Genomic DNA, 25,478 nt, shown 5'->3' on the forward strand with positions numbered 1-25,478 from the left:
ACTATTTTTCATTTTCTAGCATATAGATGCTAGTGTATAGAGATGCCAATATTGTCCCCTGCTTTTTGTGGACTGGATCTGCTGCTTTATTCCTCCTCTGCATCTTGCCCCCTTTTTGTTTCCTAAACACAGATTTCAAACAGGGAATTAAAACTCGGAAGAAGCCCTAGGTAAGTGACTGTCTGTCACACCGAGAGGCAGATCACAGTCTACAGGACTAAGAAAATCCCTCTGCCCCAGGAGGTAAGAGCTAAGGCAACACAAGGCACCCCTGGCATCTGGACAGATGCCCATGGCGGACTTGGGAGCGATAACAGGCAGCTGCTGCGGAGAACCTAACAAGCACTCAGCTATGCTGCCAGATCAGGCTGTTTTATGAAACACAAATGTAGAGATAAAGCTGATGTCCCACGTGGAGAGGATGAAAGCATGTGGATTAGAACATCCTACATGGGCGGAAATTTTGCCCACTTTCGAACTGGGGCTTGGCTTGTGACAAACACCAGAGGAATGCAGACTAATTCTGTAGCATTCAGAGAACGTACATTTTGGTTTCGTTGCCTACTCAAGGCTACCAGAGGGATCCGCACAGGCTATGGCTTGGCATATTTGTGTACTACTCCCTCTTTTGTTCTAGCGTTGCTCAGCGTACATAGTTCATCTTTTCATGTGTGCTAAGGTTTTGTCCAGAAGACTCTGTCAGCTGCCTCTTGGGCAACAGAGCAGGAAAGAAAGATCGGAGATTGTTCCTCAACATAGTACTTTTAAGAATGCTTCAGTATTTGCCTTTTACGTATTGAGATGATAGTACCTAGAGAGGGTTGGAAGAACCAAGGAGAATGAAAATGACAACAGTAGACTGAGAAAAATCCAGCAGAACGGATATAAATCAACTTGAAATGCTGAAAGCAAAATCTTCAGTTCAACACAATTCTAGAGACTTCCCTGGAGCTGCACTCGTTTACCCCAGGTGAGGACTTAATTCTCCGTTCGCTAGTCTCTAGAACATTAAGGGATCATTTCCTATTTTCCATAATAAACTATGCTTTAAAATGCAAGCAGGATGTTTCAAATTACTCCCCACCAAGACTTCCAGAGTTTTTAAATGGGATACTGCACATCTAATATTCAAACAACAGTCTTGCTTTTACATTAGTTTCTTTGACCTCCTTAATACCATGCTTTACGTGCTACTTCACAGGAAAATATCCATTGGAAATATTGGCGATTAAAGCCATAGCTTTTGTAGTCAGCATCTATTACAACCATCATTCACTATGTCTTTGCATGTAGGGTGCAAACATTCTTTATTTTAATTTAACACACTCATCAAGAGGCTTGAAAATCTAACCTAATTAACGTACACACACCTAGCCAAATGACTTTGCCTTAAACACTTATCCCAGAAAATGATGCTTCATTCTTCTCATAATTATCTAATACTTTAAATTATTCAATACTTTAAACACACTCTTTTACACTACAAAGTAACCTAATTTCAAGAACACTGACAGAAAGCAAACAAAGTAAGTGCTCCCTTCACATCAGTATACTGGTGATTTTAAAGTGTTTTGAAAGCTGCTATCCATTTCACCACCATGATTCTCTGAAGCGATGTAGTCTGATGTAGTCTCAGAGAAATCATTCCTGAAGAAGCGCCAGAAGAGTAGGAAAGTACAGACACCACTCCTCCCTGTGGCATATACAATAATTACAGCAATTATCTGCTCGCTTGCTCAAAACTTTGGTAAGAGAAAAACAGAGAAAGCAAGGGGGCTATGACATGTAATCAAGCAAATCCATGTCTGTCTGCAAGCGAGAAGGCTCTATTTGCTGTTAACCTCTTCAGAGAACTGTGAGATTGGTTCATTTTAACGAAACATCCACTCATTTCCCATAGCGTTTCTTTACATTCAGAAACAACAAATACGATTTGAGTTTTATTTTGTCGTGCTCAGGAGAACAGTAGTACCGTTCATTCACCCAGGTGAAGGAGCTAGTAGATATATTAAGGTTTTTTATTCTTTTTGGGTAGCTAGATAAAACACTGTAAGCAGTTTTCACAGAAGTCAGATGACACAGTTGACAGTGACACTGCACAACTTTAAGACCTGGCAATGCATTAATAGCCATGAGCAGCAGAGAGTTTGAACATCACCTTAGCAACGATCCATAATTAAAGTATGTCTTTCATGTCTATACAACTTTCAGTGTCATCTAATCTGAACTGAAAAATAAGCTTTAAGGCCAACTGAAACTGGATTACAGAACAACTGCGGTCCTTGTTATGTATATCCACTGAACCAGGAATAAGCAAAGGAAAAAAGAAAATCTGAGCTGTGCAGGTTCTCCAACAGCTACAGTTTTGGTTGTGCAATTTTGATAACCATGAAAGCAGCAGAAGAAAAAGCAGATTCCCAAAAAAGAACTGGCATGGTTTCCACCAAGGCTTTTTGCTCGTTTTAAAAAAGCTTTTTGACACTGCAAAAGCTTAAGGTTGATTTGTCAAGAAGCTGTAGCATTAACGATACTTTATTAGAATAACAGATTATTGATAAAGTTATGGCTATGAGCCAAAGCCCAGACAGATACTTTAGATCTAATATTTCATAATAATTGCCATACTAGAAACAAGCCTCTTCTACAAATGGAAATTGAAGGGATTCCTCTGCAAAACCTGAAAGCTCTTACCTCTACCCTCAAGGTTTTCACTGCACTGGGCATCCTCAAGCTTCCTCATCAAACTCTACACTTGCAGAAAGAGCACTAGCCTGCTTTGGTTTTTTTGTTTTTGGTTTTTTTTTGTTTGTTTGGGGTTTTTTTTGTTGGGTTTTTTTGTTTGTTTTTTAAAGAAATGGGTTTTGCTCTGGTCCTAGGGAATTATGCAGTTTAAAACATAACAGAGGAAAATATTATTCAAAAAAAAAATTATATTTTTTACACACCTTCTCATGCACACATACCTATATGCTATCCAGCCTTGTTCTGATGCAGAGTCAGTTAAATGATACTGATACACAGTGGGATTAAGGCATCTGAAATTCTTTGAAAACCAAGGCACTATTAGCTTAACAGAGTCCAGAAAAGAGAACTGCTTTTCACATGTTGGTTTGCTTGACTGAAACATTCATAGTCAAATTTCAATGCATGATTAACTGTTTTAAAACACATATTAGTGTAAATTCAAATGAGAAAGCAGGGTTTCTACAACGGTAACTCAGCTGTGAGGTACTGCACTTATACACTCTATGCCCAAGGTCAGTCTTTGACTCCCAGACACATTATTAACAATGTCAAAAGCAAAATGAACACCTCTAGCTTCTCATAACTGTATATGTAAGGTTTGCTAATGAAGAGCTTTCTTCCAAATGTAACTGAACAAAAGCAAGGAGGAAAAAGAGATAGCATGTGTTGATTTTTCTCAGCCTCTGCTCTGAATGCAACTGCATAAATAGGACACATTAAAAAAACAAAAAAAAAGGCAGACTTTTTAAAACCAGTTAAAAGGTCTAGGAAGAACAGTGAGAAATAGGCTGCAAAGATTTGGAGACTTGGTGGAGGCAGAGAATGTACATGACGTATTTGTTTGGAGATCCACTGAATTTCCAGCAAGAAGCGAGAAGCCTACTCCTGGAGCAGAAAAAAGCAAGTGAATCTTGTCTCACACGCAGCACTAGCAAATTCAGAAGATCACAGTAGCATCCCAGTCAGCACAGTGAATCAAACACCGAAGCAGCATATGTCCCTCTTAGTCAAAGGGTATTGCAGGTATTGCTGTAGCGTGCCCTCCTTTGCATTCCCCACTGACAAATCCCACCTGGCCACCTACAATGACACCAGGGCTGTCTGTTGACTCACAGGCCAACATGCAGACTTCTATCAGTTACTGGACCACTGAAAGCACTGATGTTACAACACACATTTAGAAACCCTTCTTGCTTGGTCAACTGAATTTTGTGTGGGGAATGCAATATACAGCTTAAAACAAATATTTAAAAAGCAGCTTAGAGATCTGCATAGTATTAACTAGCTCATCTGTGCTTCTGCACTGAGGAAAAAAAGCAAATTATCATCTTCTGGGCTTCCGCGGGCAAAACCCTGGGTCAGCAAAAGACCTACAGAGAATATTCTGAATCCCACACAGCCAAATCCAGTTGCTCCACATAGACCCCCCAGAGCCTACTGAACTTGCAGATTGTGAACACAGCAGACCACAGCCTAGGGAGGAGCTGCTTCAAGTCAGATGTGCCTTTTCCTGAATAGAAATGGCTAATAACATCAAGAACAATCTCAACTAATCCATGTATATTCTGAAAGCTTTACAAAGAGGCAACAAGTATTTGCGGTAGCCTGTGGTGTTTGCAGCACAACTTCTCATCTGGCCACACGGCAGTTCGTAAAGGAGATGGTTTGTCAGCACTTCTGCCACCTACTTTTTTCTGGAGACCCAAGCTGTGTATTTCCACTGTCCTCACTGACTGACCCATCTATGCTAACCTCATGAAGAAAGGACATGGGAACATTCAGAGATTATGAGTACAAGGTGCTAGATACCAGACCAAAATGCAACTCTAGGGCATGACATTTAATTTTACAGTGATTTTTTACTTCCTGTTTCTCCACATCATGTTAACATGAGGAATGCTAGGGACGTAACTTGGGTACTTTAAAGAAAGTATAAAAACCATTTTGCACAAATCATGTTATGGTCAAAGTCTTTGAATCTATGACACTGGCAAGTGCTGCTGACTTTTACCCAATTCCTTTGACCTTTCTAGAATTCTACCAACTTTTTGTACCAAGTATCTGTCTCCTCCTGTTTGACCAGCTATGCCAATATAACAAAGCAGCTCACACTTCCTTTGCGGGCTTCCAGAAGTAGACCAGGTCATTTTACAGCATGTAGCAGATGTCTAGGCATAATAAAGGCCACAGCATGTGGTGTTCTTATTGCTACAATGGGCAGAGCTGAGCAATAGACAGATCTGAAACGTTTTCTTCAGAAAGTGAACTTCAGCTAGAATCAAGTCATTTGAAATTGAACTTCAGTCATCACAAGTAGTTATTGTGCAAGTGGTGTAAATGACAGACATTTCAGGATGCAGTTTTCCTTTTATTGAAATATAAAATAAACTTGTCACTGATTTCCTTGGCAGCAGGATACGGTCCTAAAACAATAACCCTAAAATAAATTCAGTAATGCTCAGGCCCTCTTAGACTCTGTTCCCAAGATAATTCGTTGCTACAACACTTCTTGTCTATTTTTCTCTGGTTTCTCTAAACATGCAGGTTTAAAAGTAATCATTTAATTTCCCCATCAGGGCTCTGCTGGCTAATGCACTGGTTTAAATGTTACTCACCCGAGAGCAGAATGTGTTACATGCTTTGTCATGACACTCCATCATCTGAAGTCCTGTAACATCATCCCTCATACTAGTGCAAGAGCATTCTCTGCAACCATCTTCCCAGGTTGTCCCGATGGAGTAGACTATGTTGTTGTGCACACACACCTATTGAAAGCAACAATCAACACATGAAAGAGCACACTGTTGCTGCAAAGCCACATTGCTGGCTCCAAAAAGCTGCTTTTTAAGATGTGAAACCTACCATAAATTTTATGGAGTATTTTGAACTCAGTAGAAATGCTACAGGTCTTAAAATTGTGGCCATTCTGTTCAGGAAAGGAAAATAAGTGCAGCCAAATCCCCTGTTTTATAAAGAATAAATTGGAGATTTTTATCTGCAGTTGGTGGAATTACCCAGGGTCTGACTCAAATTCACTGGAAGTATAATGTGACACAATATTTAGAGATAGTAAACAGTGAGTCTTGTAGCAGGAGCCTTGCACACAAAAATTCTTCCAGCTAAATCAGCTGATCTCAAAAAATCCTACTTTGAGCTACAAGCATTCATTCTCTTGTATCCTTAGGCCATCACAGCTACCACAAAAGTAGTGCCATATCTTCTATTACACTTTCTATTAGTAAATTTTACAGCGTGTTACTAAAGAGTTGAACATCATTTATTTTTATGGATATAACAAGTAAGGCACAAAGACATAAAATTACTTACACAAGGTAATGAACTACTTAGGAACAGAAAATAAAGGCTACATCTCCCGAGCTGCAAGACAGTGTAATCCTATGTTAAGCTGTTAGGTAAGGTTGCTTCAATGAAAAGTCTACATTGCCCTGCAACCTCTCCTCTAAGCAACCTTATCTTAAAGGTTAACTTAATACAACAACTTAATAAAAGGTTGGCAAAATGAGGAAAAATATATCCTGGTGAAACTTTAACAGAGTCAAGCATTAATTTGGCAAAAACTGAAAAGTGGCAATATAGTTCATATAAGATACAATGCCTCCTCAGGCAGAGGCAAAGATAATCAATGGGCACAATGAGTTTAGGTCTAGGGTGTCCCAGATATTTCAATGAAGTATAGGATTGAAAGAATATATAGTAACTGTACTGATCCAAAAGTATGTACCTCTGTTATCCAGAAACAAATTAAAAATTTTACAGTTACTCCTGAAATTCCTAATGCTTGAATGACTTTGAAGTTTCATATAGAAACTTTCATCTATACGAAACTTTGAAGTCATTCAAGCATTAGAAATATATATACATATAAAAATCATCTGATTATCTCAAAGTCACAAAAATGGGTTAGTTATGTCAGAATAAATGACTGTAACACAACAAGCAACAGTCTGATGCAACAGTGTATTTCTGCAAGGCACATGTAAATTAAAAATGCCCGGGCATCGTTATCCAGTAATCTCTTTGGGGGCTTGTTAATATCTAGCTATGTGTGCACTTTGGCACCATCAGTCCACGTACAAAAGATACTCTCATCTGTGGAAATCCCACTTCATTCCCCTTACCCTGCCTGGAACGCAGGTGGTGGTTACGCAGCCGCAGTCATTGGTGAGAGATCTGGACATATATCCCAGAGGGCAGCTCACTGTTGAGTTTGTACAGCTGCAGGTACACTCGTATTTATCACAGCACTCAGTCTTCTTAACAGTCAGCTCTCGATGTGGTGGGCAGAAAGGTCTTTGAACTAAGCTGCATGCTTCTCTGTTACACTCTAGCAGAAAAAGGTAGGTACCACGTCAAGCACACGGCATTTCAGACTGCCACGAGAGAACAAGACAGTTCTCCCATAGCAAGGCACTAATTGCTACTGCAAACTGTTATAAACCTACTTAAAGACTAAGAAGTAATGCAGATACAAAAGACCCAGGTCAAAGATCGTGCTGCAAGTTCAGTAAAAGTTCCTACCCTGCCACAAAAATCTTCTCTCATATACAATCAAAAAGATTTATAAAATAAGCATAAGGGTCAGAGCACACACATCCAAGACTAGAGCATTTCTCTTTTCCTTAATTCAAACGCATACTCAGAAAGTGCCAACAATACCCTTCTTACAAGTCTGTGAAATCATGACATTTTTGTTGGCTCCAAAATTAAACCTACCAGAAGGAAAAAACAATGTTTAAAGAAAGTTGTCACTGTTGCTCAAATGCAATGCCCCAGCGTCACTCCGTGCTACAAAAATTATCTTACCACATGTGTAATTTGGTCTGCATTCTCCAGGATTGGTCAGAGCAAGCTGCAGGCCAAACTCACAGGCAGGGGCAGGAGGCAAATCACAGGAAACCAGATCACAGACTAAGAGAAATCGAGAGAGTGTTTAAGACCACACCTGAGTAGTTAGTCCTCAAAAAAAAGACACATACATGCATGCACATCCTGATTAACCATTTTTTCCCTACACTCAATTGCTATCCTACAATATGAAGTAAGTTAGAGTTCAGCAGGTCCAAGTTTGCTTTCAAAATAGCTTAGGGGACAGTTCAAGTTCAGGTTATGAGTATTAAGGTTCTAATGTTATATTTAATGTGCACATACAGACCATGCAAAAATAGACACTTGAAGGAAGACCGTTCTAATGTCATTTAGACAGAAACAAATTGTTCTGTTCTCTTCTTCATCTCTTACAGAAAGTCAGGTTTGAAGTGAATTGAGACTCACATCTCCAGGAGTTGTTTATTTTTCCACACAGATGATTGTATGGTCATTCAGTTGTTTAAAAAGCGGTGTATTGCATTAAATAAAATAATGGATTGCATCCTTTCGAAGCATTTCGTGAAAATATGTACCAAGAAGACTCCCCAACATTTATGAGAACCTACCACACTCGTACTCGGGGCAGCACTGGCTGAGATCCCTGCGCAGACGAGGGACTTCACAGGGACCACAATGAGCAGCTGGAGTAAGCAGAAAACATTCACAAAACAAGTTTGGATAAGAACTAGAAAACTAGGTAAGAAAAAAAACAGACCAAGTGCAATCATACTTAGAGCTAAATGAATTTACGTTTGGCAGTAGGGCAAGGTCGGACGGTGCAGTTTACTTTCCTGTTATCAAGACATGTGCAGATCTTGCAAGGCTCATCAGCAGGAATCCATGTTTCCATGTGCTGCATGAACAAAAACCCAGATTATTAGAAAGAAATCAAATATTCTGGTCACTGGCACATTGGCAATGGAAGTGGATGAGGTGGAGCAACATTAATTTGGAAAACCAGAAGACTATATTCAGGATTGGTTGGCTGCTCTGTTAACAGTAAGAACCTAAGGAGATACGTAATAGAACAAGTTCTTCCCTTGGAAAGAAGAGGTAATGTTTGTGTTTAAGTAGTGTTCCTTTGATCAAGTAGTGCATGACCAGAATTATGTTAACGTTTAACCTAAGCTTAGAGACAGAATATCTTGGCCATCTATACTGGCCGTTTAATCAAAGACAAATGCTCCTTCTTGAAGGAACAAAGGAAAGTTGGCAAAAGAAAGTAGCCTTGAGTCATCCTTAGGTGATGTGATCATATATGGATAAAAGGAGTTAGGCTACTTCATCGAGGAAGACCACCAAGGACCGTCAGAAACCCCCAAAAGTGCAGAAGGGTCTGAAAAGAAGCCAAGAAGAATGACGCCACGTAGTGGCACAACTCATGTAGATTAGAATGAATATGTATTAGATAGACAGAATATGCATTAATTTAATGTATAAATGTAACAAAGAAGTAGGCACTGGGTGTGCTTGATGTGTGAAAAGTCCACCGAGCACCCAGGCCTGAAGAGAACTATAGCTCTCCTCAGTGTGTGAGGATGGGCTTATCACACACTGGGTAAAGAATCTGCTTTACAGACACAGACACACAACTCTGAAATTACTGTACTGTACCAATTTAGCAAAAGATGTAATGAATGCATGACTGGGGTAAGCAATTACTATTGTTTTAAGCATGAAAAATGCTCAGAAGTTATAAATGCAATCGCAGGCTATTGTGAGTAACAGTGGACTCATGCAACGACATACCATGACTGGATGTTCAGTGGTACTAAGGGAAACAGCGATATTGTGGGAAATACGTAGAAGTGGCTGCTTTCCCAAATTAGCAGTACTTCAACACATAGAAATCAACAGTACACATTTTTGACTGAGAATATATGGGGTCTCATCACTTGATTTCTCGGTGGACTGCATGCTGGAAAAGCACTATAGCAAGGCCATATTGGAAACCATCACTGTGGTGATTACCTGAAGCTAATAAGCACATTCAGAAATTGCCAGTAAAGTATATCATTATTCAACCACTGCTCTGTCTCTTGAGAGAGAGGTAAATAACTGATTTTAAAGATGCAGTTACTTCTAAAGAGCTGTCTACATTTAACACCCATGTGAATAGATAGGTAAGAGTGAAAAGATGCACTATGGGACAATAATGTTAATTTGCACGGTCTGAGTGAGAACATGTAGAGTAGGTTAGGATGCCACAAAGGGAAAAAGTGTCATCCAGAAGACCCTAGAGCACGGTTTAAAAATAACAATCTGCTGACATCCTTAATACTAAGGAGAAAGGAAGGAAATATCAACGCACACTGCCATCTGCACCAGAAATATCTATGTACTTAAAGCCGTGACAGGAGTCTGAAAAAACAGTAAAAATGGTACTTTACTTTCAAAGGTTAACAGTGTGTCAAGGACAAGACAGCAGGCATGCTAGAACAAGCCAAACAGAGGTTTAACAAAGCTTAGGAACCAAACCGCATGGGGTTGGTTAATCCATAGGAAATCTATTTTAGTCATAGAAAGCTTGCATCGATGTATTGCCAGTAAAGAACATTATCTCGGGGCTTGGGAAAGCGACTCAAATCCCTCTGCCAGAGCATTTAATGGCCTCAGGGCTAAAAAGTCCTGAGAAGGTAGCTGATAGAGAACACGAGAAGAAATTACAAGAGACAGATAACACATTGTTAGTAGAGCTCTATATGGGCGTTGGTATTGAGAATCCCATAAACCCAAGCACAACCTGGGGTAGAAAGGAACAGAAGAATGAACGTGAGAGGGAAAGAAGGGGGTTAAGGAAATCATAACCCACCACCAGTTGCACTGCCTGTTGTATTGCTCACACAGTTAATCCTGCAATGGTGGAGACACAGAACGGCTGTGTGAGCTGATCCTCGCCTGCCCTCCACCTCGCCATCCACACAGCAGCTGCATCTAAGCCTTACCATCGGGGTACAGACGGGAGGTTTTCAGAGTTAAAACCCCATTAAGGGGCATGCGACAACTCATGAATTTCAGAACTTCTGCAGACATAAGTAGATATCATCCAGACATTACTCCCAAGATGTGCACTGAGTTTTCTCCATGAGGGCTTGAAACAATTATTTAAATGGAAAATGCACTGCATTGCCTGAGGATTCAGTGATTTAAGGTGCACAGATCCTTGACTTTAATCTGCATTTGCAATAACCTTTTCATACAGAATCATAATACAATAACTAGAGTTCTCAGGGTCACTGAGAGTTGTGCACTACTGATCTGTGTTTAGGCAGTGATTATATACATTGCAAGCTATTTTTTGCTTCAAGAGAAATAACAAGATTTTTTTCCTACCCTTTTATTATAAAAATTACTGTTTATTTTCTTTTAATTTCCATTTTACCAGCTCTGTAAGCACTACACTAATGCAATGATACTGTATTTCAAACAAAGATCCAAAACAGAACACAAAGAAAAAATCATGGCCATATGTATGGCGATACTGTAATCTTAAAATAAAAGCTAATAAAAGCTACATGTGTTCTATCCTTCAGAAAGATCTAACCTTTTATTTTGAAAAACATCACCGTGATGCAGTTGTGGAACGAAAGAACACACTTTCCCTGCGTCTTCCCTCTCACTGCCAAAATCAGTAGGGTATGTACGCCTGAGGAGGGGGCTCGGTGCTTGCCATCAGGCTCCTGCACCAGCCGCTTGCCCAGCAGTAGGAAATCCTCCCAATCGTATTTAGCTCACACCTTTTCACTGCGCTGCGCTTCGACATTGAGCAGCGGGCAGCACTAAGGCAAAGCACCCTGCTGCCTGAAGAACCGCGTTCGCTCTGTGAAGTTTGATGCTTTTGTTGTCACTATGTTAATCAACGCAAACGGTATTTGAAAGAGATGTTTCAGCCACAAATAGTCTTTGCTTCCTCTCAGTTTAACTGTAAACGCTTATAGCGCATTTCTTGCTGAACTACACACAAGCCTAAATTTGTGCACGTAAAATGAAGTTACTCAGAGTACATACATTCACTTACTTCTTAAAATCTACCTCATTACTTACAGAGTATACTCTACCCACGCACACAGAGACTTCTGTTATTTAAAGAAGATCTGTGTTACAAAAATGATTATGTCTCTGACAGCAGGTTTGGTGACTATGATAAGACCATTCAAAAATCTCGTTGAGAATCTAAAGCCCATAAAATGCTGAAATTGAAGCCCCTCCTTCTTCTTACAGGTCCCTAACCAAACTGCAGATTTAAAAGGACTGGCTGACTTAGGTGAACACTCTCAGAGCTGCGTAGCTGGGGTGAAGAGGAACAACCCCAGCTACTGGGAACAGGGGAGGTAGGGAGGAGCTGTGTGATGCCAAAAGGGAAATCAACAGTCTCCCTCACTGCAGCCTGGCACCCAGCACCCCTAGATCTTCCCAATCTCATCCTGCCACAGAGAGCTCTGACCTGGCTGAGGAAGTGGATTTTCAGTGAAACTAAAATGGTTAACTTCATCAAAGGAATGATTGTCATCAAAAAAAAGGAGGTAGGCTAATACGACTCGGCGTAAGGTCGTCTTGGTCTCACTGCTCCACACCAATCACTGAAAACACCTCAGTAAGCTTCGCAAAGACAATATGGCACATTTTAAGTGAGGGTTCCAGATCTACAATCAAATAGTCATTACTGGCAAAAGTCTGCTGAATGGAGGTGTTTCTTTTTGGTAAATGTTGACTTACGCCATCCCTCCTCTCTTCCCTCTAGACCTCCCTCCACACAAATTTGTCATGCATTTCCGGGTCTCTACAGTCCCAGCTGCGAATTTTATACCCGTCCCAGCCAATTTCACACCAGGGGAGCTACATGGGGCTGACAGCCGGCTGCTTATGAGGAACTGAGCTAGAAAATCAAGTATCCAAATGAGAAAACAGACTTATAAGACAGATTTACTTGGAAAAGTACAAACCCCAACCGCTTAAAAAGGCAAGCTGCTAAGTATGTAGTTACCTGGTGGTGCGTGCCATCTTTGCTGACGCATTGCGTGCAGACTTCTTCATCAACACAGCTGTCATTAAAAATCACCTGTCCGTCTGGACAGAAGCAGCCTTCTGTGGGATAATCCTTGCAGACACTGAGTTTGGTACTATTCTCACAGTGCTTTATGCAGGCTTTGTGGCAGTGATCGTATGTCAAATATGTGGGACATTTCATTGCTGAGGAAGACAGAAAAAAAACTCTTTAGATAAAGAGATCTGAAATGCAGATCATTGTTTCCACTCACACTTTCTTTAGAATTCTGTTCAGGTTTTTGAAAGCCATCATCTGATGAACATATTTTGTCCTCTGCAGCCAATAACATCTTTGAAAATATGTTTGTAAAACAAAGTCCACAGTGGAAAGTGATTGAAGGCATTTGCTTAAGTTACAGTCCATGCAGAAATCATCAAGCCACATTTTCAGGCCACGTGAATCAGCAAAGTATGACTTACCCTAATAACGACACAATGCCTTACATGAAACGAACGTCTTGCCTAACTTGATTTTCAACACTCAGCAAGAGACACAAGAATTTAGAAACACCTCTATGCGTATTAGAGCAGCAGCGGTAACAGTGCATGGCTGGGAGACATCCAGGACAGACTGAAGCATCGAACAAAGATTTTTTTGACAGCTCGATAGGTGGCAGTGCTCCCAAGCAACTAAAGAAAGCTAACAAATAGAACATTTTGGCACTTCAAAACTGAATCAGTTGGTTTTCTGCACCTTATTAACTAATTTGCCATATTAATGGAATTAACTGAATCAAGCAAAGTTGCATTCCCCCCTAAGCCAACATGTAAAATTTTTACTGATGAGTTCATAACACTGAGGGTATTGTCTCTAAAAGCTAACATAAAAGTAAGGCTACAGCTATTCAAGAAACCTATAGACACAGCTTCCATGCTGTATACCCCCTTAAGTCTATTTTATTTTTCTCTACAGCTTCCATTAGGAAAAGTGTTTCTAATTTCCCAGTTTGTGACTGCTGTGAGGCTTATAAAACTTTTTTTCAGATCCCTGACAAAAAACACTGAAAAAAATTATGGAATGAAGACCTGAGCTCCCAACCAAACCAGCATCCATCAACTGAACTGTCTACACACACCCTTCTTAGCAGTCCAAGGAAACAGAAATGTCTTCAATGTTAACCCTTTTCTGTTTCAAGCCATGCTAAATCCAGTTATTTCTGGTGTGTTGGAGTCTATGGTTGTATGCATGGACAACCATCACAGTTCACAGAGGAACTTGAAGAGCCACAGGAACTTGATGGGGAGTCCAGTCCTGCCGTGAAATGCTTTGGCTGGATTCTGAAAACACAAAAAGGTTCATCCAAGTAAAATAGGAGAAATCGGCTGCTTATAAACCTGTACTAGCAGCTACTTAGACTATACTATGTTTTCCAGAAAACTCGTTTCCAGAAAGAATTCTGTAAACAAGGTGCCTAGAGTAAGCACCAGTGCCTACTGCCTGTGATGGTCTCAACATCAGCTCAATGAATATGTGAAAATACATCCACAGCACTTATTAAGGTAGTGTGTCACTTTTTTATTCCAGTCTTGGTAAATATACTCAGCACAGTGGCTTTCATCTTGCTTACCTACCACTAGCCCTAAAGCAAACCCAGTAAACCTTTTATGCACAAAATTAGCTTAATTTATTTTGGAATTTAATGCTGCTGTCCATCAGCATAGAACCTGGACAGCCCTCAAGAGGAATAAGTACCAGTGCTAAAGCCTCTAACATACTTCATGTAACGTAGCCCCTTCTCCTTCCTCCTCTGTGGCTGTTATTAAGGAGCCAGGTCTGTGAAAAATGCAATGAAGAACCATGCCCCGAATTCCAGATATGCTATCAAAAAGCCTGTGTGCCTGGGTAAAATGGCAATGTTTTTTTCAAGGAAGGAAGAAATAAGGTGGTTATGTTTTGCAAAAGAAACGTAAATGAGCTCATGTGAATACACTTCTTTTGAAGTCTCCTCTGTCCTTGGGAATATGGGAATAAGATGTGCATAAGCAGAGTCAAGAGATGGGATAAACTCTATCAATGCCCAGAAAAACATCCTAACCATCCTTTGATCCTACTGGCACAATGACAACCAGTAGAAAGCCACCTCAGACACATTACCACCCTTATGGTCCAGAGATTTAGCCATGTCCTACATGACTTACAGGTGACTCTGCTTTTTGATGGAAACTTCTGCCAGTGGTACGGAATGTGAGGAGGCATGAAGGACTCCCCACAGTCAGCCTCAGAAACAAGTATTTCAACAACCCACCCTCATGACTGGCTATTTGAATGCTCACCTCAAATGCCTGTTATTTCTGAATGAAAAGACTACGTGTGAGTACTAGCAAAAGGGAAAAATAAGGTTGAAAATGACATAAGAGTAATTCTTCTGCCAAATTAGTTTGAAAAGAAATCTACCTCAAACACTAGCCTGTATGATGTTACTACGCTCATGTATTGATATTGTATTCCATTTGTTGGCTCCATTAAAACACAATCTTTTCTTTCAGACAGGGAAGAGAATAGTAAAAGAAAAGCTGGAGAAAAAAAAATGCAGTTTCCTGTAAACCTATGATTTCAAGGGGTCATCTGGCACAGTTAAGTATTCAGCTGCTTAATTTTCCTTTAAATTATAGTAGCTATCCCTAGTAGATACTGGTTGGGAGAAAATAACTTCTATGAGGATCTACAGAAGGTGCAAGTCCATCAAAATAAAATAAAACACTTAAATTCAGAGTGAAAGATCTAATGAGTTTGCACTGGGATTCACCCTTTGTGGCTCAAACAGACAAGACAAGACAGAGCATCCTTGGTTGAAGTACTAAAAAGATATTTAGGGGAGGGCTGTTTTTCAAGACTGTGATACATGGAGAAAGGCACGTGTCCTTTCAGACCACAATACCCCTCCTTTCTTATCAGCAGCATAATTTAGCACAAATTTAGCAGCTAGCTAGCTCTTGAGGTCACATACCCCTGGCTTGCCTTTTGCCTCACTGTACTGTCCTGTGCAGCCAAAAGGACAGGTAAAACCCTAGCACTGAGGAAGCTGGAGAGAATAACGCACCAGGACCAATAGCTCAGCAGCTGCCAGCCAACCTCCCTGCACTGCTCGGGCACGGTTTTCTTAAATCTCCCTGAATGGAGACATCCCTTTATCCAAAGGGATATGTTTAGAAGGTTTTTTTTCCAGTGTTCTTGGGAGTGGTTTCAGGTCACATGAAACCAACTTAGATCAGTGCTGTCATCAAAGGTGCAGTCCCCTCTGAATCTCCTCACCTCAGCTGCTCTTTCCTGCTGATACTTTCTTCCCTTTTATGGTTAGTTTTCAGAACTCACGAAGCAGCACGTGAGGACTACTGCCAGCACAGCAAAAGGAGTGGGAATGCACGGCTGGAGACGGAAGAAGAAAACTGTCCCAGATCAGCTGAAGGCAGTCGTAAAGCCACCCCCACACTGTTGATTTCCAGGTCATGGTTTAAATCCTTCAGCTGTTATGGTCCTCACCAGCATACCTTGCTCATGCAGCAAATGAACAGCAGCAGATAATCTCAGTGTAGCTCCACTACACAAATCCTTCATTAGCAGAGATGGTTTAAAGGTTTCTTGTATCCCGTTGCTTCTCTCTCCTCCTCCTGACCCTCATTCTTGCTTTTCTGCCAGATGTCACTGCCCCTCAGTTGGGCAGGCACAGCCTGCTACGCATTTGCTTTCCAACCTGGGCCTGCAATACAACCCAATGAAAGACAAAACACCAAACCCTCCAACAACCAGAATGGTTCATGAAAAACGTCGCGTCCAACCCAAAATATCTTTCCAGGAATCCCTGCAGCTGCTGACTGTCACCAGCATCCACCTCAGAGAAACACAGCTTTACTGAGCAGTACCAACTAGCAGTTTGTTTCATACACCGTGCAACCATCAACTACCTGTCTAAATTTAATTCATCTGCAAGCTGGTATTGGCAAGTACCTAGAGGGCATGTCCATACTGCACATAAATGAGGTTAAAGAGCTGCTGAGAAGCACTCACGGCAACATTAGCATACGAAGATTCACAACTGCTACTTCTCCTGTCATTTATCTTCTGAGTATTTCTGCTTTCTGAGCAAAATTTGCTAACTGGTGCTGTTACTTGAGCTACACAGTTCAAAGCTGACTTAGTCACCTCCACATGAGCTGCCATTTCTTTTGTAACTGCAGAATGAATATATCTTGGTCCACTCATTAACCGGTATATAAACAATCCTACGTCCAGGTGAATAAAACTTCCTCTCCACGCAAAGCTGAGTGACAACACGTGTCAATACTAGCAATGCAGTGATTTGTTATAAATCCCTATGATCTTCACACTATTATAGAGCCCATACCATGATCGAAGCGGAAACCCTATTCAGCAGGCATTCACTGTCAGGGTAAGCCTGTTCCAGGGGTGCATGTTCTATGCATCAGGTTTACATGGCTATCAGTGGAAGCTACAGGCTGCTGCAGCACACATCTGCTAAGTGTGGGGAATAGAAAAACAAGAAATACGTGTATCTTCCTCACTAAGCATTCCCATCTTGTGGTAAAGTTTCCTTCCACCCATTGACACAAAGCTGGAATTCTACCAGATAGCACTCAACATATTCACTGTCCCAAAAAGCAGCAAGGAAAGCTCAGGCAGGGGAACTGAATGAGCACAGGATGGAGAACAGGCTCTGTGTCTTTATCGGATATTCCAGCAAGTATGTTTACCCATCCAGGCAGAGCAGCGAGAAAGAACTTGTACCGCTTGAAATGTCCCCATCTGGCACAACAAAAACCCAAATCTAACCCTAAAAAAATGACAGGGAGTTGGGGGAGGGAAGCAAGGTACTCCAGAACCATGCCGGTGTTATTAAACATGTAGCGGTAGAGTGATTAAGCTGCACTGTCTATTTAGTCGTGTAACCTGTACAATGTCCTTGTAATTGGCAGGGGGTTTTTGGCAGTTGCACACATGTACCTGCTTGAATGGAGAAGATGAGGTATTGTTAGGACACTAACGATTATTTTATGCAACTAATGTTAAAATGGGCAACTCTTTGGCTGTCCTTGTATACGCTGTGTAACAAGATGGGAATTTGAAAACTGCAGAGAGTTATTAAGGTACTCCACTGACATTCAGCCTTGGATATTACAATCTGCAAAGTCTGACTGAAGCACTAAATTTGGAAAACGGCTGGCAATACTCTCCCTCTGTCTTCTAGGACTATATTCCAAACAGACTATGTTGTTTCTTAAAAGATTCAGTTTGCAACAGCAACACTTTTTTCAATAACCAATCCTGGAAGGGTATTTAAGACACTAACTGGAGGCTCATGCCTAATTCAAATTCATATTCTTGGCTTCCTATCCCATCATTCCCTCAGTTTGAGTTCCAAATATGAACAAAACCAAAACATGTACTAAGTTTTTGCTGTATCATGCCTTGAGGATGCTGATTCTCCAATTCTAAAATGAAAAGCGTCTGGTCAGCAAGAGGGAAAGAATACAGGGCAACAAGAACTGACTAAACTGGAGAGGCAGGAGATGTGAAAAATAACTGGGGTATCAAGACACTACACGAGGGGCTAGCTGGGAAAGAAAATGCCTGCATACATACACACACATGTCAGATACCTCACTAAACCTGAAACACTGGGAGCGAGTATCTCGATGTCTGTAACCGTCACTGCAGACAGACTAACAGCAGAAGGTGTAGAATAAGCCACCTCAAGAGTTACTTATTTGTACTTAATTATATGTTGCATTTTTGTCAGATCTTTAGGTATGCCTCATAATAGCGCTGCTGAGACAAAAAAGAAAAAAAGAAACAAACCAGGAAGATAGGGCAGAACTTCTTAAGAAGTCTGTAAGAATTTAGGGGAGCAGGTATACAAAACAACAGCTGTCTGAACTTAGCACTAGCGTGCTTGTCCTGCTTCTTCTGGGCTCTGGGCAATTTGCAAGGCTCACATCCTGCTCTACTGCTTTCTCACAAACTCTTCACCTCCAAAACACAAGCAAAACACAGCCAGAAGGAGAACTGTATTTGCAAAGTAAATTACAGCTGGTTTGGTCAGTGTAGCTGGCATGCACTGGCGAGAAAATGCACCACAGAGAGTGGCCATTTCCACATTTTCCACTGCAGTAGAAACTTAAAATAACACTGGCTCTTCCATCATGGTCTGAAAGGTTTAGGCGTTGGTTGGAATGCGGGGGATTTGCAGAAACTACTACAGAGAATCCAGAAAAGCCTTATTTTATGTCACTGGCAGTTAGTTATGACAGTGACAGGCTGGTGAGCAGTTCCACCAGTCTAAATTACAAGTTTCCCTGTCTGCCTTGTACAGATCCTCCAGTGTCTGTACCAAAGCAATGACATCTATAGCTAAAACTACCTAGCAGAATCAGAGCAGACTCTCAGTTCAAACCTCACCCCACAATGGTTCGGTGGCTGCAGAGTCAGGTACTGTCACATAGCTGTGCTTGCCTGTGCATAGCTTTCACAGTATTTTTGTTTCATAGGTTATCCCTCCAGCCTTGCATAACTACCTTGCATTTTACAAGTTAGCAGTTTACTAAGAAACACCTTTTCCATATTATGCAGCTTAGCGGATGACAAACCAGCTATCAGATCTGCAATACCACTTGTACAGGAAACTTGATTTGGAACTTCTGCCCCAATACACAGTATTCAAAAACTAATATTACACTGACAAATTGGTCATTGTCACCACCATCACTGAGTTAGACAGTTTATATATCAGTTTTAACATATCGTAAAGCCCTTACGACAAAACTCGGGTGTTCTCCAGTCTACGCAGACCCCGTTTTCCCTGCAGATGTGAGCGTAGGAAGTTATCATCTCGCAGGCTTCGTCCTCATAGCAGCTGCTTTCTGCGCAGGCTTCGTAGAACATGTTGGGGGAGATTACCCTGTGGCACTCTGCAAACTGATCGGAGAGCAGAACGTGGCAGTGGCTCGTTGCATGCTCAGAGCATGTGTCTTCTGTCCGGATTTCACAGATCTTCCCCGGCTCTTCCACCATCCAGTCTCGAATAAACACGCTGCTGTCAGGAGTCACAGAGCCATCACGTAACGTGAAGTCATTGACATGGTTCTGGTCACACACCCCTAAGAGGGTGAGTAAAAGGAAAAGAAAGAGTCTGAATGCAGTCAGCAATAAAATAAACCTGGAGAAAACAAACACGGGACAGACAGAGTTGGTTTGGGCCGCTCAATGAATTCCAAGGGGCAGCAGAATGAGAAATATTCCTTATAGGCTAATACCAACAGAGGCATAAAAACCCTGGGTCTTGTTTCCCATTTACTTATTACGGGAGGTACAAGTTATGCCACCGAGCTATAAGCTATACAATAGATTATACCATTGAGAATACCATAGAATTAATTCTCCCAGGTAGTATTACCCCTTAGAAACCTTCCACCTTCACTGCATGCATAAGTCATGTCTCTCACATAAATGTATGTGTAAGAACCTAAAGCTAAATACTCACCAAAAAAAAAAAAAAAATCTCCTTCAAAACATAATGTGAAATAAATAAAACATGAGAGATGTCTAGCCTGTTCTTTCTAAGGTATTACTGGGAGTCAATGAGCTGTTACATTGATGGCCATAGTAGAAAAACCTACGTAGATTAGCAATGTGCCAACAACAGGGGACCAGTTCAGCCAGAGAGTTTAGAGGTTCCGGGCCACACAAATTACAATAATGTAAATAGCAGTTCAAGCCCAAGTAGGAAGCTGTTAAAATTACTATCTTTCAAACTTACCACAAAGCCCTTGTGTTCCTGAAGAAAAGCTCTTTGAATTAAGTTTAAGAATAAATTCATTGTTTCTTGGAGTAAACGTGAGATTATGTCCAAGATGGGAGAACTTGATTTCGTGCATTATTGCTCCATAGACAGTGACTTCAAACAAACTGCTAGAATAGGGGATATGAACCCTTTCACCGTTAACAGCTACCTGTTTTCAGAAAGGCAAGATCACCACATCAGTCGTAGCAAGCAGTTAAAATCAACCCAATCTTACAGTTGAAACACATTTTGACTTCACAAGTACTTGAAGATCCAGCTAAATCTGGACATAAGAATCAATTTTGCAAGCTGAAACTTTCTATGGAGCCTCAAAATGTACAGCACTAATTGACCTTCATTCTGTGTATTATACGAACAACTCTGAACATTTTCCCACAAGTGCATTCCTTCAGCATCACATATACAAAGGCAAGTAATCTAATGCCATGAAGTTAAAATGCCGTCTACAGACTCTGATTTATCAATAAACCTCAGTGAAAGTCAATGTTATCCATCACCATGCAGAACTGGCTGCAGGTATTTTGGTCCACCCTATATTGCTGTACACAAGTCAGAAGAGATCCCCTTTGCAGGCTAGCTGACTCCGGTACGTCTGAAGAACTCAGAGACTGAAAATGCATCATATCGAATTTGAATACTTCTCTGCCTACAAAACAGACATACTAAATACTAAGCTGGCCTTTTGTCTAATGCTGAGGTCCACTTGCACACAAGGTAAGAACCAACTCCCTACCTCTTCTACTAGCCAGTCACGTATAGGTTTTTGAAGAACAGAGGCTGCTCTCCCATGCACAAAACGATAACATTGTGTAAAGGACCTCTGCCAGCAGAGAAGAATCAGAGTGCAGTATGTCCTGTCTATAAACTCTGCCTTTCTGGCAGAAGTGTCAGGGAGACATTGCCAAATCCCATGTTCTTGACATTGTCACACCAGCACAATGGGAAGAACAAGAAATGTGTCTGACTCATTATGCGAACATAGATCATATCATGAAAATGAAAAAGGACATTTGCCCAGAAGCCTGACAATAGGCTGCAAGGGGAACAGAAACTGAGTAAAGGGAACAAATTTGTCCCCATAACCTGAAATTCTATAACATAAGCAGACAATGCACAGATCACTTCACTGTGTTTAGCTTACTGCCATGTCACTGAACAGCTGAACAGATACACCACGATGTTTCACTTCAATGGAGTCCATACAGTTCATCTTCAGTGCTGCTCTGCATGGTCCTTCATGGAGGAGAACTTCAACATCATGCTGCACGTCTCGAAACAAGGTGTAGGAGCAATTGCCGGTCAGCTTAAAATTCAGCCCATCAAAAGTAACGATATGTCGCGACGAACTTCCTATACAGACACCTGCAAATCAATGGAAAGAAAAAAAAACCAAAACATACTGGCATTCTCTTTTGTTCAAATTAGACTATTTCTTCACTATTGCTGTGCGCATGTGGAATCCTTTATTTGAGAAAGCTAGGAAGTTCATCAATTGCAAATGCTGCAGCAAATCATTGACAAGAAACTTTGGTAAATACTTAATCCCATGTTTTTTTTGAAGTATCTTCATCTGGAGCAATAGTATTACAAAAGGTTTGCACAAAGTCAAAGAAATCCCTTACCATTAAGTTTACTCACATTGAATGTGGTTTATTAATACATTTTATATGAAAAATAAAAGCAGAGAAAATGTATCCCTTCCCTGTTTGTAGAAAGACTGTAACATACTTTTTTTTTTTTTAATTTTTGCATTGCTTTTTTATTATGGTATTGCATTTTATTCTGTACAGTATTACAATTGAAACAAAATAACACTATTTCATTCTTATCAAACACATCACAAGTCAATACCAGGGGACTTTTTTTTTTCAGATGAGATACAGGAAAAGGGCAGAGAAATAATGTGCACAGGACAAACCAGCGGTCAACTGACAGCTTAGTGTCCTAGTCATTACGTTGCATACACTTCCTTGTCTTCACAGACTGGAAAATAAGGAGGATTATAATCTCACAAGTACCAAAACAAAACCTGAATGAAAGGATGCTTCTGGCTCATATGTTTTAAAATCTTTTGCTTAAAGATAATAAGGACAATAAAAGTAATGTCAGCTAAAGAAGTAGGAAGCAAATTGTCATTGTTAGTAATTCAGCCACTTGGCTTCTAATTGAGATTTGAGAATAATCTGCTTTCTGTTCATTGACCTTCAAACTTAATTTCCCAGGAAGAACAGCAAACAGTAACTTGTGCTTAAAAAACAAAACAAACAAAACAAAACAAATAAAACCTATCTTGTGTACCGTCAGGCACTGAATTGTCAAGAGGTACATCCCTTTGGAGCACTGGAGCATCTTCAGATATCTACTGTACCTTCTTGCAAAGTTCGTGTATAAACAACAATGAAACAATTTAGCAATAAAAAAATGTTTCTCAACCTCTTTTTATTCATGGACATCTAAAGAAATTCTAAGGTTAATGGGAAACCTTCTAAATTTCTGATGGGTATTCTGTAGCACAGAATGTATTCATGCAATCCATTTAAATCCATTTAATATTCCACAAACACCCAAGAGCCATGAATCCTGCATTGTAAATCACATTGCTATAAAATTCCTAACCAGTTCAGCAAGTGAACACCTTCATGGTGTAACTTCTGATCTACTCTCTGAACTCAGTCATTTGACATAGGAAGAACACTTTTGCAAGCAGTTCCTCTTTGCAAAAGCACGTGTCATATCATCCGCACTATCAAGTAATTCTTTGTAAGGGCTCCAACTCTCTAACTCACTCAACACTACTTTGCTGAATCACAAGTAAATTAAGCGTGCACTGCCATGCTCCTGCAGCACAGATTGCCTAACCAGCCTCCATCCACAACAAAGAGATGCCGAAGCACACTGACCTCCTACTAAGCACCCACTTTGCTATGCCCATCTCTAAAGTTTACTGATTGCTGCGAGTTTTGGCTCCGACTTCAGCACACACGGCATCAGAATCAGCCTTCTCGCCTGCTACGGGTGTTGCTTTAGTCGACACAGCAAGATTCTCATTTTGCTAAGTAGTCACTGAAACAAGGGTTTTGATGGCATTGGGATTTATTCCTCCTTTTTCAACATATGAAAAAGTTACCACTTTCCATCACAAGCTGTATCACCTTGGGAAGAAAAAATTTAAATTTTGCTTATCATGGCTCACTAAATTCATGAAGAGCTAAACAGTCTCAGGTCAACTGAGGCTGGAGAGTTGGGCAGAGAGGAACCTGATGAGGTTCAACAAAGGCAAATGCAGGGTCCTGCACCTGGGGAGGAACAACCCCATGCACCAGTACAGGCTTGGGGCGGACCTGCTGGAGAACAGCTCTGCAGAGAGGGACCTGGGTGTCCTGGTGGACAACAGGTTAACCATGAGCCAGCAGTGTGCCCTGGCTGCCAAGAAGGCCAATGGCATTCTGGGGTGCATTAGGAGGAGTGTGGCCAGCAGGTCCAGGGAGGTTCTCCTTCCCCTCTACATTGCCCTAGTGAGGCCTCATCTGGAGTACTCCGTCCAGTTCTGGGCTCCCCAGTTCAAGAAAGATCAGGAGCTACTGGAGAGAGTCCAGCAGAGGGCTACCAGGATGATAAGGGGACTGGAGCATCTCTCCTATGAGGAGAGGCTGAGGGAGCTGAGCTTGTTCAGCCTGAAGAAGAGAAGGCTGAGAGGGGACCTAATAAATGCTTATAAATATCTGCAGGGTGGGTGTCAGGAGGATGGGGCCAGACTCTTTTCAGTGGTGCCCAGCGACAGGACAAGGGGCAATGGGCACAAACTGAAGCAGAGGAAGTTCCATCTGAACATGAGGAAGAACTTCTTCCCTCTGAGGATGACGGAGCCCTGGAACAGGCTGCCCAGGGAGGCTGTGGAGTCTCCTTCTCTGGAGATATTCAAGCCCCGCCTGGACAAGGTCCTGTGCAGCCTGCTGTAGGTGACCCTGCTTCGGCAGGAGGGTTGGACTAGATGACCCACAGAGGTCCCTTCCAATCCCTACCATTCTGTGAACTACAGGTCTTTTCATGATAATCAACTCAAGGTACAAAACATAATTTTAATTTCATCCTTTCAGAAAAATCTTTATGAAGACTTGTTTTGCCAAACGTATGTCAAAACGTACGTCAAAAGTAATGTCTTCATGTTGTATCAATGTATTTAGGATCAAGAAAATTATTACAGATACACGTTTTTATTGGCAGATATCATTAAAAAAATTATGTATGATTATTCAACTAAAATCTTTTTCCCTTTTTGAAATATTCATATCAAAACAGAAATGTTAGCTTTAAAGGGTTTGGATAATAAAATGTGCTTTTTGGAACTGCTGAAACTTGGGGTATCAAAATTTTGGATGTCTAACAGTTCAGGGATCAAAATTTAGCTACCCAGCTAAAAAATTGTTCTTAAAACAGCCTGTTCAGCAGGGGACATTTTAAATTCAGATTATACATTAAAAAGAGAAGGTATATATAGGGTTCTGATTTACATTAAAAAGTAACAATATGACACCTGCAGGTTCCTGTTTTGGAGATTTCTGCACATTTTAGCTGTAATAGCACGCATTATTGGGCGGTAGAAACGCATTCTTTCATACAGCTACAACCTTTAAGAGTTCTTCGATCTGATCTCTTCGACATTTACTTCAAAATAAACATCCTGACTAATTTGTATGGAAATCGAATATATGACTACAACACATCTGGCGCAGAGAGAAGGTGAGGGTCCGTCCCCAAACCCAGGCTGAGGTGTACCAAAAGACCCCACGGCTGAGTCTACCACTCTTTCCACCATGAAGTGCTCTTCTCTGTGGAGCAATGCTCTGTGCCGTGCTGCATGCAGCCAGGCATCACTGGCCTCTTTATCCTGGACCGCCACCACTTCACTTTTGTCAGAGCATCTGTCTGGGTACTGAGGCGATCCAGAGGCTCCAGCTCAGTTTTTTGCTTGAAATCATTATT

At 41.0% G+C, this 25,478-nt stretch overlaps 1 protein-coding gene across 1 annotated transcript in view; it reads right to left on the minus strand.

The window, feature by feature from the left end:
- VWF (von Willebrand factor) overlaps window positions 1-25,478 on the minus strand; it is a 145,887-nt gene that overhangs the window by 23,349 nt on the left and 97,060 nt on the right. The window contains exons 35-43 of the mRNA XM_075441816.1: window positions 21,637-21,857; window positions 20,451-20,643; window positions 19,450-19,791; window positions 12,617-12,822; window positions 8,383-8,485; window positions 8,199-8,273; window positions 7,570-7,674; window positions 6,885-7,090; window positions 5,361-5,510 (exon numbers count right to left, since the gene is read on the minus strand). Coding sequence (XP_075297931.1) covers window positions 5,361-5,510; window positions 6,885-7,090; window positions 7,570-7,674; window positions 8,199-8,273; window positions 8,383-8,485; window positions 12,617-12,822; window positions 19,450-19,791; window positions 20,451-20,643; window positions 21,637-21,857 — 1,601 coding nt within the window. The remainder of the gene's footprint in view (window positions 1-5,360; window positions 5,511-6,884; window positions 7,091-7,569; window positions 7,675-8,198; window positions 8,274-8,382; window positions 8,486-12,616; window positions 12,823-19,449; window positions 19,792-20,450; window positions 20,644-21,636; window positions 21,858-25,478) is intronic.

Source organism: Opisthocomus hoazin, chromosome 1 (assembly GCF_030867145.1).
Source record: "Opisthocomus hoazin isolate bOpiHoa1 chromosome 1, bOpiHoa1.hap1, whole genome shotgun sequence".
Taxonomy (NCBI): domain Eukaryota; kingdom Metazoa; phylum Chordata; class Aves; order Opisthocomiformes; family Opisthocomidae; genus Opisthocomus; species Opisthocomus hoazin.